The following is a 19,014-nucleotide window of genomic DNA, read 5'->3' as shown; positions in this document are numbered from 1 at the left end:
ACACAGACACACACTTTTTTGTTGAACTCAAATCAAATGAGGAGACTAGACAGCAAGTACAGTCATGCAACGTTTCAATGTATTTACATTCACTTGTCATCAGGCATGAAGAAATTACAAGATTATCCCCTCCCATTCATGCATATGTAATAGACCACTAACTTGATTGAGCAACTGCTATTGTGTGTAGCCAGTGGCGTAGCTTTGTTTGGGGCGCCCCCCCGCCGTTAATGGGGGGGCGCCCCCCCTCTCCCCCCCGGCTGCCCGTGCCCCCTCCCCCCATCGCCGCATGCTTACCTGTCCGCGCGTCCCGGCTCCCCTCCTGGCTTCAATTAATTCTATGCAGACGGACCACGATAAAATGGCCGCCCCCATACCGCAGACAGTTTCAGAGAACAGTCTGCTTTATGGGGCGGCCATTTTATCGTGGTCCGTCTCCATAGCATTGATTGAAGCCAGGAGGGGAGCCGGGACGCGCGGACAGGTAAGCCTGCGGGGGATGGGGGGCGGGGGGATTACTATAGCACCGCAACCCCCCCGGTGCCCCCATATGCACAGTGCCCCCCCGCGACCGCGGGGGCTGCGGTGCTATAGCTACGCCACTGTGTGTAGCGAAGACATAAAGGCACACCAATTGTTGCAAGCTTAATACTGATGCAAATACTTTGTTATACAGGTTGAGTATCCCTTATCCAGATATCAGTTATCCAAATTATTCCATAAACCAGAGTTTCCAAATGTATTTTTATTTTCCTTTTCTAAAAGTACTACTGGGGACATACGTAACAGCACCACTGGGGACATGACATGTAACCAGCACCACTGGGGACATGACATGTAACCGGCACCACTGGGGACATGACATGTAACCGGCACCACTGGAACATGACATGTAACTGGCACTAAATACGTGCAAGAAAATGATTGCTTAGCATTCAAATTTAGTGTCTGAGATGGTACACAACCTTGTTTCATGCCCAAATAAAATACATTTGATGTGTTTGATGTTTTATACAACATAAATGCAAGATACCTCAAGATACATAATTGAAATATAAAAATACAGATCAGGTCTCCCTTATCCGTGTATTCCAGAAACCGAAATATTTTGAAAACCGTGTTTTTTTAAGAATATTTCGTGGGGAGGGTTTTTTATTTTCCCCCATCCCTTTTTTTTTATAGTTAGCTTGTCTCCTGATGTCCATGGTGGCCTCCGGGATCCCCTTCAGCAGCATCTCCGTCCCAGGGGTGCATTGCACGAATGCGCCGATGTCACCGGTGCACTTGCGCAATGCACCCCTGGGACCGGAGATGCCACTGAAGAGGGATACCATGGACGTTGGAGGACCATCGGGGCACCACCAAGGGACCAGGTAAGAATGGGAAAAAAAATATATATTCCAAAATCCATAACAATTCCTTATACAAAATGCTTGTGGTCCCGAGCATTCGGATAAGAGATACTCAACCTGTAGTTCATAAACAGATGTCAACTTCAGGCTATAAAGAATTTTTGGGAGGAAAATGAATGCAGAGACATTGCAGTTGAAGTGTGCATGTGAAGAGCAAGCAAGTGTCTTGGTTACCACACAACCAACTTCAAAGAGTTTCCCAATATGAAATGTGCTTGGCAGTGGTCCTATGTACTCTGGCCAATTTGTTTGGAAAGTTGCCCACACTTGTTGACCTTTGTGTTACATATGGGTGCCTCTGCTACAGACGTTGCTGTGGTACCAATGCAGAGAGAGAATACTGGTGGTAAGGAAGACATTCTTAAGTAACTTAAGGCATTGCAACATTATCTTTTAAAGAGATAGTGTACAACTAGTATTTCAGTGTTCTGTTTAACAGCATGAACCACTGATTCTCAAAATCTACCCTTAAGATCCAACAAAGTCACATTTCCCAGTTCAACCAGCAGGTGCAGAGGTGAAGTTATTACTAAAATTTTAAGAGCCACATGTGCAGCTAATTATTTCATTCGTGCTTCTGTGAGGCGACCTGGAAAACACGCACTGTTATCGTCTAGCACAGTGGTTCCCAACCTGGGGTACTAGTACCCCTGGGGGTACTCTGCAGACCAGTTGGGGGTACTTGAAAATAATATTGGTAATGGCGGAAGAAGAAGATGTCTCCAGGATAAGTCTCCCATTGCCATGGAGACGAATCATGTTACATCACTTCCGGTTCTGTCTGCATCGTCATTAGCGTCTTCTCATGTTTTTGCCCGATCAGCAATCCACTGGGAGCTACCTGCACTGCCACAGGTGGAGGAAGCAGTGACATTAATCTTACAGGCGTTAGCGGGAACCCCGGAGACAGTACACAGCCAGCAGCCAGACACAGAGGGACTCAATTCCTGACCACACACTACTCCTCAGCTACTGTTTAATATAAGGACACACATACCGCTCACTTCCACTCCACTTTCAAATTGAGAGGAGGGGGTACTTATAAATGAAAAGCTTAATCAAGGGGTACGGGAGAGAAAAAAGGTTGGGAACCACTGGTCTAGCACATTCTCTCCGGAATCTGTTTCAAGGTGCCTGCTGTTTTCACTGTACATCTCTCTTGGGGAACTAATAAGCTCATTTGGACTCCAGCATCACCTTCTAACAATACCATATTTTGTGTGACCAATTGCTTCTTGGCATATAACAATTAAACATGTACAAAACAGCTTTTTTTCCATGTTTCTATACTCTAGAGTAAATCTCTTTACACTCACAACACAGCAGCACCCATCAGCACTCCCCTCGCCACACAAAACATCACCTCTTTTAGCACAGCACCCCTCACAATACAAAACCTGCTCCAGGTACAGTATACGGTCACTAATAACAGCTCAGAGGGTCAGGTCGGCAAGTATGGCCTACAATACCTCTGCTTTCCCTCCCTTTCAGTCTCTTTACTGCCTTACTATACCACTCTGAATGATATTCAAACTGCTCTCTCACACAAAAATCTCTTCTTCCCTACATCTAGACACCCCCTTCTGCCCTCTTCACTCTGCTAATGTCTGCCACCTCACCTCCTCCTTAATCACCACTTCCCACATTCAGGATTTCTCCTACCCACTACATTGCACTTTTCTTATGCCATTATGCTCTTATGCAGTACCTTAGCCTTGAGATATGCTCTTTAAACTCTGCAACTTCTGCAGTCTTTTTATTTGTCTTCACCCATACCCTATAAAATTCTATGCTCATATTAGCAGGCCACCATTTGTATTCTCTACCTACAATAAACATATCAACTGCCCACAGTAACTATCCATCTATGAACATTTAAACAGGGCCGCCGAGAGAGGGGGGGGGGGGGCTGGTACTTAGTACCTGGGAACAGGCTTGCTGGAGGAAACCAGTGGGGGCCCTGGTCTGTCCCCCCCCCTCCTTCCTCCTCTGTCCCTAGCAGCACACACCTCTATAGCTTGAGAGTGTGTCAGCACAGCACTAGCTGTAGGTGTATGCTGCTGCTTCTGAAGGGGGGAGAGGGGCAATAAAACACTCTCCAACCCCCCTCGACTTTAGAGTGTTTTTTATACCCCCCTCTAATCATTTTGGGGGCGTGGCCTAATTGTGGGAGGTGGTCACGCCTCCTGCAATTAGGTCATGCCCCCCAAATTTTACCGGGGCCTGGCATACCTCTCGGCTGCCCTGCATTTATACACTGAGGTTGTAGGATTTTACTTTAATTACTGAATACATCACACAGAAAGATGTGTAACAGGTTACTATTACCAGTGAAGGTGTCTGTCGCTCTCATTAGATTCTAATCCATCGTGTATTTGCACTTTCGCTTCGTCATTTTCATTTCTTTCATCAAGTAAATGGCATGTTGGTTTTTACTCCTCATTACATTATGGCCGTCTCATACATACTACTATTACATAAAGGCTAAAAGACCATCCACATGATTCGAGACTGCCATAATGGAAATGTAATAGTTTGCTGAGCACAGCGGGGCACCAGGCCCAAAGCATAGTGAATGCAGTGAGCCATGGGAAGGGACTCGGTACACTTATACAGTGTCCATGGCAACCTACATCCTCAAAAAATGTGCCCGTTGACCAATAGTGGTCCACGTAGACACTGTTGACCTAACTACCCATACCCATTTATAAACCACTTTATTAAAAGGACTTAATTTTAACACAAGCAAAATAGATATATTGGTATCACAATCTCGAGCACCAATGCTTTATAATATCACATAGTACAATATAGGCCTACCTTAAAAAGCAACAGGGTTTCTTTATTATCATTTTCAAGAGCCCACAGAGTCTTCCTGGCCGCCTCCTGCAGAGAGACATTAGGGCCCAGGGTGGAGCGTTTCAGGATGGAGTAGGACAGGGAGATTTCTGTAGAAAACAGGAAGGGCAGAAACAGGAGAGGAAACGAGCAGTGTTTACTTGGTAACTGTGCTGTACAGACAGAGTACACTACCTGCAGAGCTAACAGTACACAGGGATAGGAATACTAACTACAGAATTACTCCACAACTGCCCAGAGAGCATTTGTACATTCAGCAGCCTGTGGATCGTGTAATGTATTCTGCACACTTTAAATCCCTTAATCCTGTATTTTGGCATTTAATATACAACTATTCTACAGTATGAGCCTCATACATTTGCAGCCATTGTATAATTGTGTTCGCTGCATCCTGTCATTGTTACAAACGCAATTGAAAATCCACATACATGTAACAGGAACGGCTTCTTTTGGTTTCACAAGTTACTGCACAAGTGATTTTTGCCTGAGTTCATTTAAAGTTTAATTTGCATAGAGGCATCCATGTGTTTGGGGTTTTACACTTACACTAGGGAGGTTATTCTAGTTCATTCTTTCTGACAAAATCCTTCTTAGATGGACAAAACCATGTGCACTGCAGGGGGGCAGATGTAAAATGTGCAGAGAGAATTAGATTTGGGTGAGTTATTTTGTTTCTGTGCAGGGTAAATACTGGCTGCTTTATTTTTACACTGCAATATAGATCTCACTTTGAAGTAAAACCCCACCCAAATCTAATTCTCTCTGCACAAGTTACATCTGCCCCACCTGCAGTGCACATGGTTTTGTCCATCTAAGAAGGATTTTGTCAGAAAGAGTGAACTAGAAAAAGGCCCCATGTGCATTTCTTCATTAGAGAACTTTCTATGAAATTAAAGGTAAAGGCAGCGACACCTAGTGGTCGAATTATCATAAATAATGCTATCAAGATTAGGGGTAAATATGCTAAAGCTTCTCAAAACGAGAAGAGGTGACGTTGCCCATAGCAACCATTTAGATTCTGTCTATTGCATACTAGAAAATTATAGACAGGATCTGATTGGTTGCTATGGACAACATCGCCTCTTTTTCTTTTCAGAAGGTTTAGTAAATTTAGCCCTAGTAGATTTTTCAGTAAAATGTCCATTTAATTAGCTGCTATAATTGAAGTTCTTTTAATATATGTAAAGTAATCAATGGATTTTGTAAGAGATATACACACATCAAGGGGGATGCGGTCCGTAGGTCGACAATAAAAAGGCCACCAGTCTATATAGGTCAACCACTATTGGTTGACAGGCCATTTGTTGACACATGAAAAAGGTAGACATGCCTTAAGTCAACATGGTCAAATGGTCGACACATGCAATAGGTTGATGTGGGACAGGTCAACATGAAAAAGGTCAACATGAGTTTTTCACATTTTTTTTCCAAAACAGGTGGTTTTTCATGCTTTACTATCCAAGTGGATATAGAGTTAGATTACAGTAGTATGCCGAATATAGAGAGGCACCATAGCTGTAGAAGGGCGTTCAAAGTACACTTATATGGTGCCCATGTTAAAGTGTGTCGACACAGTCACAAAAAGTGAAAGCCTCATATTGACTTTTTTTCGGGTCATCCTTTTCCATGTCAACATATTGCCCGTTTTGACCTTTCCACCGTGTGGACCTAAGGCATGTTGACCTTTTTCATATGTCGATCTATGGCCTGTCGACCAATAGTGGTCAACCTATTGGCTGTCGATCTTCTTACTGTCGACCCTGTGACCCATATACACTTTAAGTATCTATCATATAGAATAGATCATACATTAGCTTTAGTAACTCATTTTACATTAAATGGGAAAGGCCCTGATATATAAAAGGAATGCCTAAATGGCTAGGATCACAATCTTATGGTCCCCGTACATCTACAGATAGATTGTCAGATTGGGCTGGTTGGAACAAAAACCTGGTAATGGATGAGAGTAAATGACAGTTGACCATTTGCTTTGAATTGCTGGAAAACTGCCAAAAACTGTCACTCATCCATTACCAGGTTTTTGTTCCAACCAGCCAGATCTGACATTCGATCTGTAGATGTATGGCCAGCTTTAGAGTCTGCTACAGAGTTGAACATAATGCAAATCCGAATGGCTGAAGCGAATACTGCTAATGCGACTATGTTCCACTATTCTGAGTTGTCTTCATCTATGGGATCGCTCCATCCTAGTCTTCTGTCAATAAGCACAGCCATATTCTATATCTACGACAATTACGCCTATCCCATGCTAATTGCAGGATCAGTCTGAATTTGGCATCCACTTTGCATAGACTCAGAATAGCAATAAACTCTGGCTACACGCCCATGACACACCAACAACACGGTTCTCTTGCATGCTTTCAGAATATTACTGTTACCCAGAAACGCCTGCGCGGCCGCTGCTGGGATAAGACCAACTGAGATGCATAAGAACAGGAATAACTTGTAGGCTCAATAACATATAGAAGGCTGTGGTGCACCGAAATATTATATTGTTATGCAATCCTATTGCAGCCCTGTCTGTATAAGCAATGCTTGGTTTCACCCACACCAATGAAATTTGGGATCTTGCTATTAGATGAGGGGAACAAGCTTAAACTCCAAAATGAATCATTCTAACAGTCCAAGGCTGGTAACCACCAACCTACAAACTCTCCTGTCTCTCTTTGTATGTTGCATGCATGCAGCTGGGAAGCATGCACGGGTAGACATAGCCATATTCAGACTTGTGTGCGACTCAGAATCAGACCCTTAATTAGAACATAAAAACATAGCTGTAAAAAGGTTAACTATTTAGTGTGAAAGTTAGAAATGTCAGTAATATGTAATATACAGGCACTGCTGTTACTGTAAAGAAGCCTCCTACTTTATTTGAACACGTATTTGAAAATATGTATAAAGCATAATTTTACTGTTTATTGGCTTACCTGTAGTCCATGTACAGATGAGAGGTTAACTAACATAAACTGAAGGCAATTTATTCGTTATGCCTGATATCTAAACATGATCAATCTCCACAAATAAAACATATTTAAAATCAGTTACACCCATTCCGTGTCTTGGAGGTTACCGTGATGATCTTCCGTCCACCTCAACCTTCTACTGTAGGTTTAGAATACGGTTGCTTGTGACTCTGTATAAGCAACATACAGACAAAGGTCTGATGAAGACTATAATTAGTTTGTACACCAGCTATTACCAGTGATATATCCTTCTCCCACTCCAAGGGAGACAGAGTCCTTCCCCAATGGGGTCTCATCAGCCACAGAGACAAGCTCTGAATCCTCCGGGTCATCTATGGAGACACAAAGCATGGAGACTCCTCATGCATACGGAAATAAACATGGCACAGTAGAAACTATACAATGGTGCAATACCTATACTGTACCTCATGCTGACATCATACTGTACATCTCACACCTTTTCTGACACTGTCAGTTCTTAAACATTGAGGGAAGTGACTGAGGGGTCCACCTTGGATGGAGATAAAGTGGACGGAAGTAAAGGTACCAGCCATTGAGCCAACTGGCATGTTACACGCTGTGTTTGAAAAATGACAGTTAGGAGCTGGTTGGTTGGCCCTTTTTCTCTGTCCACTTTAGTAAATAGACCCATGAATCTGTAGGAAATGTGATCATTTTAAAACGAAACATACAATTGGTATTTATTGGTGTTTATTGGTATTTATTTGTTTGGCAGTAATTTGAGGTGACAGGTCCGCTATAAGGCGTGCTGCAATTGACAATAGTACAATGTGCAAACATGGCTCTTAAAACTAAAGCCAGTCTTTCTAGTGTCCTCATAACCAGCTACAACGTCAATGCCATTCGGAATAATTTTGATACCTGTAGTTTGTACTTTGCTGAAGTTTTCCTACTCCATTCAATGAATCTTATTAACTAAACAAAAAGTGACCTTATATGCCCCAATGAAAAATTTTACTTAAAACATTAATTAATTAACAACCATATATCAAATGCATGTTTAAGAATGACACACGTCAGTGGGTACACAGCCTTAAGCAACATTAGATGCCCCCACTGGTAGTATTGAGAAAGAAACGCATAATAACAAGTCTTAAATAGTGTACTCTCATGCAAGAACAAATTGTGTTTGAGCTTTGTTTTCCCTCAACATGGTATATAAATACAGGAACTTTAAAGTCCTGGAAAAAGAGCTGTTATGTTTCTATTGACAGAGTGCATTTCTTCCCTGTCTGTATATCATCTCTACAAAAATAAACTATTTAAAGTGGAATGCTCAATTTACATTACAGCCTCCCAGGCTCAGCGTGAACAAACACAAAAGTTCCTAATTAGCTTGTAATATAGTAGTTCTAAGGTGAACTAAGTGTGGGCAGAGTTGTAATATGGCAGTAATCATGCCACCTGAAGTGGCATGAACATTCCAAATAGTGGGTGAAGTCACATTAAACAGGAGTAAGATTTTCCTGCCTGCTACGCCACATTTGGCCCTCTTGCCTGTAAGCTAACATTTCCCTGCTCACCTCTGGAGTATCAAGGAAAATTAGGCAGTAATTTAAAACACAGTACGGTGCATATCTGCTGTTTGCGGATTTGGGGTAGCACGGACGGTGTAATGGTTAGCATTACTGCCTCACAGCACTTGGTCATGGGTTTGATTCCAACCATGTCCCTAACTGCGGAATAGTTTCTCCCGATGCTTCTTTGGGTTTCTGCAGGGTACTCTGATTTCCGCCCACAATCCAAAAATATACTTTACTGGTAGGTTACTTGGCTCCCAACAAAATTAACTCTAGAATGCCGGTGTTTTTGTGTACACATGGTAGGGAATATAGATTGCATGCTCTACTGGGGCAGGGACTGATCTGAATGTCAAATTATCCCTGTAAAGCGCTACAGAATAGGTGTGCGCTAGTGAAATAACTGGTAATAAATAATAAATACATGTGCTGTCAGAATAATCTCACTGGTAAATGTCAAGTCACTCTGTGGCTGCAGAAGTGGATCCTTGGGAAATAAAAGTTTTGCTCTACATGCAGTGTTTCTTCTATGTACAAGATACAACACTTTATGTTCAGAGTAAGTTGTGGAACTCCTGCTGCTGAGCACCAGTCTGAGTATGCCTTACCAGCTTGAGGAGCATACTATTTTATGGTACACTATGGGGACCATTGATCAATATATATTTAGTACCCGCCAAATAGAAGACAAAAGGTACTGCAGCAGATATCGGAGAACCCTCCATTCCCACCAGCATCTGCAACCCCCATAGGTTTCTATGGTATATGCAAAGATGCCAGATTTACCAACGTCCATAATGCAATGTACACTGATGATTGCCCCCCCCCCAGATAATGCCATCTGAAGATGGCTATTGCCCCCTGTAGCCTTGGAAATGTGATTTTTGTTAAATGTCCCTGAAAGTCATATACCAATTTAATTATCAGGCTCGTGCAGAAGTTGAATATATTTTATGCCAAACACACAACATATACAATTCCATGTATATGCCAAGCAGGACGCAAATTCTCCTTTGCAAATCATACAGCTATAATTTGTAACTGCCGCTGTACAAATAGAAATATATACTAATGTAAATTGGTGCCTAATGCAAATTGCTGAATATAGTGTGTGCTGTAGAAGCTACACTACAGCACACACTATGCATAGCAATATCGGTCCAGATACATCAGACAATAAGAAGTTCTGTAGCCATCATTATCAGTGTGTAATTTGACCCATAACAGATAATTCTGACAGGAATATATGCCTATTTTCCATTTTTCATCGCAGAGATTTTACCCATTATATCTCACCATACACATACATTTTGAGCAGTGTGTATGGACCTAGTGTTCATTCTAGCACCCGCCATATTTGAAAATCCATGCAGTTCCTCTTCCCTGCCTGGGGTGTCGCTGTCTGCTGTATTGGTTCTAGCTAGCACATTATGGTCTGTATATCAGCACTGATATTTTATTTATTTACAGTTCCTTACATAGCGCAGCATATTCCGTTGCGCTTTACAATTGGAAACATGCAAACCAGACCTGTGTTAGAAACACCACAGCAGTCAGCGACACCCCAGGCAGGGAAGAGGAACTGCATGGGTTTTCAAAAATGGCGGGTGCTAGAATGAATGAACACTACACATCCTTACAGTATACGGTTTATGCCAACATGCTCCTATCCTTTCCTGAACCATCTCTCTATGCATAAGGAGGAGTAATAAGTGTATGCAACAGAATCCGCACAAAAGCGCTGTTCATTTTTGTGCACTTGCGCATCATTTTACACAAACACACACAGCCAACTATACAGCAGGCCCTATCCATAAATAAGTCCAAATACTAATGACCATGCAGTATATTAAAAGTATAGGAAATGCTTACCTGCTAACTATATGATCTCAAAGGTATGCTTGAAAGAAGAATAAAGCACTGCATATTAATATTTTTTTTACCAGATTTAACAAAAAATAAACAAATGTATAACATTTGTGGTACCTGTATATTTTGTTATAATTCTGATACCTACACTTATCTAGATGTTGATATACACTACAGTAGTTAATCTCCTGCACGTATATTCCATGGGTGTTTGTCATCCTAATTACTGTCGACCGAATGATCGTCAACAGGTCGTCCACTATTGGTCGACAGTGAAAAGACTGACACATTAAAAAGGTCACCATGGTTTAGTTCGACATTAACAAAAGGTTGATAGAAGCAAAAAGATCGACATAAAAATGGTTAAGAGAAAAAGGGCAACAAAAAATTGGTGTCTGTCAAAATCTGCCAACATGGACAAGGACCAGGTATAGGTGTACCGCTACACACTCCATGCTTCGGGCACACTATTATAATCTAACTGTATGACCGCGTCGATTATGAAGATTGTGAAAAAAATAACCCACATTAAAAACTCATATCAACCTTTTTCGGTGTAGACCTTTCCCGTCGGGTGTGGTATAACACACCGACAGTCTGGATTCCGACAGTCATTAGCGTGACGTCGGAATCCCGACTGCACAGTGGGGGGGAGCAAAAATGAAGCCCCTTGCGGGCTCGCTGCGATCGCCACCTATTTTATTCTCCATCTATGGGGGTCGTGAACCACCATGAGGTAGCAGTCAGGATTCCGACGTCGGAGTAATGACTGTCGGAATCCCGACTGTCGGTGAGACGTCCGGCACCCCTCCTGTCAACCTTTTTTCAATTGCAACCTGACCCATGTTGACCTTTTTACTGTCGACCAATAGTGGTCAACCTAGACACTGTTGACCATTCAAATGGATCCCACATTTCAATTCTATATACTGGTCCTAAAAGCAAACTGTTTTGTTTTAGGGCAACAGGGACACTTGGGAGACATTTTCACGGTTGCCTACTGCTCTTTTACCTCTAATTTTAAGATGCTCTCAGACATACCTATATACCCCTAAATACAGTATATCTGCTGGGAATGTAGTAGCCAGTAGTCTGGAAGCTGGGCAGTGGAAGGACAGTCTTTAAAAATGAGGTAAGACCTTGTTCATTTACGGCTGCATGACGCATTCAATCAGCTCAGACCAGGCGATGTACCGTTCCATACTAGAAATCCCTATTGGCTTCTAGATCTTCCGCTGTTTATGCAGATGAATTACCAGATAGATTATTGACATAATGGAGAAGAATCTTCCACAGTCTTGGAACCTATGGTATTTATTACACAATACTAAAAGTATTTTTAATACACTTATGAAAACCATTGTATGTAATGTCATCATACTAGTACAGGATTAATTAGCACCAGGGCTGGATTAACAATGGGCCTGATGGAGCTACAGCCCCAGACACTCTCCACTCTCTCTGGGGCTTTCCAACGAGCCCAGCCCCGCATTGCTAGCCCCGCCCAGTTCTGACAGCTGCCAGTTTCCCCCCTGGCATCACAGAAGCTCGACGTTGATTTAATTTGAACCCAAATTGCTGGGCCTTCAATCTGATACCAGTTCATATGGGTTAATTGGTTCCAGAGATATTGCGGGTAAACCAATTTTTTTATTTCTGAACTGTAAATTTCATGGCTGATCATGTTCATGTTCCCGGGTAAATCCCTGCATTTTCTGGTATGAAAGGGGTATTTCATATAGCCAGGACCTGCAGTGCTCTGAATACAGCCGGGCAGATCCCCCGCTCTCTGCCCGGCTGTCATTGGCTGCCACTTCTGCCTGGTGGCCGCTGTCCCCCAGTTACTGCGAGCATGTGTATGTGTATGTAATCCCACATGGCAATAAGCACGTAGGTAAGCGCTTATGTAGCATAATTTTTAATTGGCATTATGGTGTTTGGCATAATACGTTATGGACATTATGGCGTGTGGCTTAACATATAATGGGCATTATGGTGTAAATGTTTAATGTGGCGCGTAATGTCCCTGTTTGAGAAGTATATTGTGAATTTTGGATCAATCCGTTTGGTATAGTGTGAATTTTTGCTCAATCCATGTGGCAAAATGTGAATTTTGCCTTAATTTGTGTGAATTTTGGCTCATTCCATATGGCATAATGTGTAAGAGGCAAGTACAGTATAAGGGGGTTACTATTGTGTTGCCTGATTTGTATAAGGGGTATATGGTGTGGTAAACACATAAAAGGTGCTGAAATGTTGTCTACCAAGTTTTGGCTTTCAGTAGTTTTTTTTATGACTGGAATGCCGCCTGACCCCATCGGTGTCCTGCGGGTGCACCTTTGGAGGGCACCCGTCAATACATAATAATATATTCAAAATTACGACACTCACAGGATGAAGGGAGATATATTGCCGGGTATATATATACACTTGGGTGTTGCTGTATTATTCTTGCTGACAAGACTCCGTGAGTGCCGGCCTCCGCTCCGTAGTGAGCATACTTGCATATATATATGCAAAATAGAGACACACCCATGAGCAGACCACCCAACCAGAACACTGGTCACGCCCCCCACATTATTAGGTGCTGGCCACAACCCCTATTATTGCGTATAATAGGCCCTTGATCATTTTCAGCTCCAGGCCCATTTAGACCATAATCTGGCACTGATTAGCACTACTCCCAATATTTGGGGCACATCTTGAATCACTGGCGCTAAACAGCCTATAAGACTGATGGAGCCACATCTGATTACACCTATTGATGTAGGACATTATAGAACTGGGGCATTCTAAGGTTAGGACAGTTATGTATGCAAGAGCATGTTCAGGACTCCAGGGGTGCCAGATGACGCTCCGACAGTGGGGATACCGACAGTCAGTATCCCGACTGCCGGTGCTCCGATAGGGGGGATACCGACACACAGTGGCTATTCTCCCTTGTGGGGGTCCACGACCCCCATAGAGAGAGAATAGAACCTGTGGTGAGCGTAGCCAGCCACCGTGCCCGCAGCATGGCGAGCACAGTGAGCCTACAAGGGTCTTCTTTGCATTCACCCCCTGTTGGAGCCCCATACCACACCCGACTCCAGAGGGGTAAGTATTGAAAAAATGGGGGTAAGGTGTGTGGTGTGGGCCCACCAGGGGGCCCTTGTGCACTGCACCTAATATAAACTCGAATATATTTATAGTCTCCCTTGTTAAAGGAAAAACAATAATGTTTCAAATACAGAAGAAATATTTAAAAAGCCATATGGAGATCACAGCATCCATTGTTAAAAAATAAATAAAAATGAAGTTTTACCAGGTGAAGCCCAGGGCCACCGAAATGGGGTGGGGAGCAGGTTCTAATTACCCAGGCCCTGGCTTGCTGGAATGGCCCCGGCAGGGGCCCTGGTCCAACCCCCCTCCTTCCTCCCAAGCAGCAGCAGCACAGCACATGCTGTAGAGTGTGCTGGGCTGTTGAGGCGACGGGGGGGGACACTCCCCCCTCAACTGTTGACTGTTTTAAAGGCTTTTTATTTTTTCTGCTAAGGGGGTGTGAAAACGCCTCCTGCTATTAGGTCACACCCCCAAAATTGTACCTGGGCCCGGCATACCTCTTGCCGGCCCTGGTGAAGCCCAACAATTCAGGCAGGAGATACAGTACTGCCAGCAATAACACTGCACTAGCACTTGATGCATAGGGAGAAGCCATATTTTCATCATATAAAAGAACAAATAATGTTGCACTACACATAGGGCCTGATACTGGTTCACTCTCAAAAGAAAATTATCTCTCTCTCTCTCACAAAACCACATGCACTGCAGGTGTGCAGAGAGAGTTAGATTTGAGCGAGTTATTTTGTTTCTGTGCAAAGTAAATACTAGCTGTTTTAATATTACACTGCAATATACTGTAGATATCAGTTTGAAGCACACACCCCACCCAAATCTAACTCTCTCTGCACATGTTACATCTGCCCCACCTTGCTTTTGCAAGTGAACCAGAATCAGGCTCATAATGCATAGGAAATTGGTACAAGGTACATTCTGCTGCAATCAGGAGAAACCTTTCTGTCAATGGAATAAGTCAGGTTCTATAGATGCTTTATCAATTACAGTCTACTGGTACTGAATGTAAATGTTCAGACCGCAAACAGGTTTATAAAAGTTCAGATATATAACATACGTCTCATCCAAGCAAATAGTAGCCATACTGTAATACTAACCAACATGATTGCTATTTTTTTGCGCATTTATATAAATGTAAAAAAAGAAAACCCACAGAAATACTAGTTAATAGTTAAAGAAGTTATGATTGTGTTAATCTGTATTAAGAAATTAAAATAATTAGAATTAAAATAAAAATATTATGGCTAATTTTTACACGTCCGGTATACTTTAGCTATAGAGAAGTGCTGGGCTGTAATGTGAGCAATACACAATGCTGTACAAGGATGGAGGCTGAGCGTCAGTGTGCCTGTGTAACTATGGGCATGGGTTGGAAAACAGAAATCAGAACATTCTTGTCCTCAGTTAGAAGTAGATCAGACTTTAGCTGTGCAGTATACATTAACAGTTTATAACTCATATTATTACTTTAAACAACATTAATATATATATGTGATCAAGCAATATACACTTTATTATACAGCATATGGTAGTACTGTATATTCATATGTGCACCAGAATCTACAAATTTGGCAAAGATAACCAGCATAAAGGCATAGCAAATGCTGCAGTATGCGTGATCATTAAAAATATGGTGAAATCAATGTTAAATATTCGTTTTTTCCCTTACAGACATACGCACTGCATTACTGTGTATAGTATGAAAATACTGACATGAAATGTTACTATGGAGACCTAGGAAGAGCTCTGGAAAACATTACAGTACCAGTACCTGCTAGGACCGTTTCTACCTCTTGCCACTGACTATACAGAGTGTATACATAATCTTGGCAACTTTATATCAATTTGGAACATGCATTCGCTTGATGTGGAGAATGACAATGTTCACAAATAATCATTAATAATCTGTACAAAAAAATGCATACACCCCAGATATTTACTTGCCTGATGCCATTGTTTCCACATCGGGACATCGTTCTTGTCGGTGTGGACTGCAGCCTTGCCAATGGGACCAGCCTGCCAGGAATCCGGAGTCTGTGCTGTCCACAGAGCCACTACCTGCAGAGGACACTGAAGACAGTACCAGGAATCATACAGCATCCTTGGAATGAGTCAGGAGATAGTCACAATGCTGCATTACCCCACAGATCCTAATAAATGATATATATCTATATATATATTATTACACACCCCCTCAAACACACAAATCAGTGACGTATTCTGCAAATCTGCAGGTTTATGTGTTGCTGCAGGAAATTTATTCATAAGCATTATTGTCATTTTTCTTATCAGCTTGCACTTCTGTATCTGTCCCAATCTCTATCTATTTATAGCTGGTATTTCAAGTGTGTGTGCGTGTGTGTGTGTGTGTGTGTGTGTGCGCGCGTGGGGGGGGGGGTAATGTCAGTATCCATGGAGATATCTGTATAGGGAAAAGGTGAGCTTGTTTATTGTACAAACACGTCAGTAGAAAATATACTGTATACAATAACACAAGAGATTGGAGAAAAAGCAGATAGTGATAGATTCCTGAGGAGAAAGAAGAGGCCGTAAAAATTCCATAACACAGTACAGAAATGTAAATGGAATCATCACACTTCGGAATCTTAGCAGCCTCTTATGAGACACAAATGTGCTAAGCAGAACGTGGGAGGAAAATGATCTAATGACTTGATTCATGCAGGGGAACAATCGTACAGGAAACTGCCAACTATGAAGGGAACACTCTTGAGATTTGTGTCATTCTTCTAGGATTGTCTGTGAGGTTCCTGTTCCTGGGATGGACACATGAAAGTCAGGATGGAATCGCAATGTTTTCTAAACACATAATATACAAACTCTCAAAGAGAGACCATTGTGAGTGGTGAGATCCCCCAACATCACAGATTATGTTCAACCTGCCAGAGATTGCACCATGATTTTTACTGCACGAGCTGGACAAAATCCAGTCTACACACAGCAATAACCAGTGTGGATGGAAACATTAGCATTCAATTTAGGCAAAATCCATACTTCCTGCATACAGTAATATTCCTTGCTGTCACTGCTCGCCCCGTCAGTATTAAACTGACCGCCCCCCCCCCCCCCCCCCCCGCATACCCCGATTCCCCCTTGCTCCCTTTTTGGAGCGAGGGGGAATCAGCGATACCCACGGCTAAATGCAGCGTGCTCCCTGCATTAGCCACAAGCCTTACTGTTCGGAACGTTGAATACAGAGAGCGGTTGGCGCGGGGGTTAATCGCTGGTTTTCTGCAATCCCGGATGTTTAACCCCCTCGCCAGCCGCTTGCTCCAGCATTGAATACTGCCCACAGTATAGGAGGAAGATTTTGGTTTTAGTGATCAACTAAATCGGTTCATGGACATGAAAAGCAACAGTGACACCTTTATCACACTGAAAAGAATTAAATGGAAACTCTGGGTTATTTGTTTTCAAATATAACAAATAATAAAAAAGTGCCCCCCAAGTTATTGTTTATAAAGGGCCCCTGTAATCTACAGGACGCATCAATTCATCAGTAGCCAGTGCTTCATGAATACATGGTACCCCAGTAATGTCAGTGGTTACTTAGTATAGATTTATTAAGTCTGGTGATGTGATAGAATGTCCGGGGATAACACACCAGCCAATCAGATCTTAACTGTCTGGTTATAGGTGGGGTTTAATAAATAAGAAAAATACAAAGAAGCAGAGCTGTGACCACAATGAATTAAAAACACAATGCGCTAAATGAGCAATTTTATGTAATAAAAATGATTACCAATTAATACATATTAAAAAACATAATAAATAACATATATAACATATACAATAATTGATTAAAAACAAAATAAGGAGATTATAAATGCCTCACTCACAGGATGGATATGGGAGCCACAGATGTCATAGGCTCAAAAAGTAGTCAATGATTTTAAGGTTTACCAATTTTGCTGCTGTTGGTAGGTATTGCTGTTGTTGGTTGGTAAAAGGGGACGGGGGAGATGAGGGGTCCTCTCTATTGATGATACGGTTCCTCAGTTCAATGCCGCTGGAGGATGCTGTGAAGAAATAATTGCCCGCAGAAGATCTGGGTGAAGATGGAATCACAGGTCCTCTCTAATGATGCGGAATCCCAGTTGGTGCCGCTGGAGGAGTTGTGGAGATATGGTTATCCCTCTTGAATTGGGCAATACCCCAGTAGTTGTTTGAGGAGTCAATCAATGTAGGTGAACTTGTGACCTCAGGTGAACAAAGGGTCACCTGGGGGTGTCAATTGTTGAGGGTCCGTTAGGGGGCCAGAGGAATCCTGCTGGAAAGGCCCAATGAGGAAGTGCAGATAAAAACGAACCAAGGCAGCTGTAAATCAGTTCAGATCCAATCCTGGAGATTTTGAGGCAATAACCCCTAACACAATTCGCTACCGGCTGTAGCTTTATCAAAGGTGATTTCCAGTGTGGCTGCTAGTGATATATATACCCATATAAATGACCATGTTTGATGTTCAATCAATTGTACAATCAAAGAGAATAATACCAGTAACAGAATAAAAAAAAAGCTAGGAGACATATATATACCTTATAAGTTTATTATTATTCTTTATGAATGAGTCAGAAAAAGTAACAGAAATATGTAAACATACTGGTAGAGATTACATCACTTCCAGGTTTAGGTCACATGATCGTCTGGGATCTTAAATAAACTAAAGGTTTTACTGGGTAAAAAGCAGGGTTTGGGGGGAAAAATAATAATGCGAAGTCATAAAAGAGATTTTTAAGAGAGGTAGAATAATATCCCCGACTTAAATGAAACAAAGTAAATGAGTTAGCCATAGGTGGAACGCATATGTGTTCCACCATCCACTTCCCGGCTGTGTACTTCCGGAAGTCCTCCGGCGATTGCCGTCCAGCATTAGGTCTAATTGCGTGTGCCCAGTGGAACGCATGCGGTTCACCCACAATATAGGCTTCCTTTTTCCGTGTAGTATAACAATCGCTCACCCAGTAGTGGGTTGCTTCCGGGGGGGGGGGGGGGGGGTTGATAAGTGACTGTTAGGAGCTGATTGGCTGCTGCATTATCACCTTCCACTGTATCACTTCACCAGGCTTAATACTGTATAGTACATCTGCCCATGGATTCCTAGTCTCAAGAAAATGGTGGTGGGTATTGTTTATAGACAATAAGTACTTGCTAACTTTTCATTGTCTTTTGGTGGAAAAATAAGCATGTATTTCTACCCTATCTACTTGTTGGCTAAAT

The 19,014-nt window shown here is 42.3% G+C and overlaps 1 protein-coding gene across 5 annotated transcripts in view; it reads right to left on the bottom strand.

The window, feature by feature from the left end:
- The window catches only part of SH3TC2 (SH3 domain and tetratricopeptide repeats 2), a 96,809-nt gene that overhangs the window by 60,859 nt on the left and 16,936 nt on the right, over positions 1-19,014 (bottom strand). For 2 of the 5 annotated variants that reach the window (XM_083181975.1, XM_083181976.1), the window contains exons 2-4: positions 15,724-15,849; positions 7,492-7,587; positions 4,233-4,360 (exon numbers count right to left, since the gene is read on the bottom strand). In XM_083181975.1, the coding sequence (XP_083038101.1) occupies positions 4,233-4,360; positions 7,492-7,587; positions 15,724-15,849 (350 nt within the window). Of the gene's footprint in view, positions 1-4,232; positions 4,361-7,491; positions 7,588-15,723; positions 15,850-15,969; positions 16,131-19,014 lie in introns of those variants that run through there. The other 3 variants (XM_083181978.1, XM_083181979.1, XM_083181977.1) reach the window with 3 other exon arrangements.

The sequence above is a fragment of the Crinia signifera genome, chromosome 4 (assembly GCF_055691185.1).
Source record: "Crinia signifera chromosome 4, ASM5569118v1, whole genome shotgun sequence".
In the NCBI taxonomy this organism is placed as follows: Eukaryota; Metazoa; Chordata; class Amphibia; order Anura; family Myobatrachidae; genus Crinia; species Crinia signifera.
Note: the sequence above shows the minus strand (reverse complement) of the source record. Positions and strands in the feature narration are given on the sequence as shown.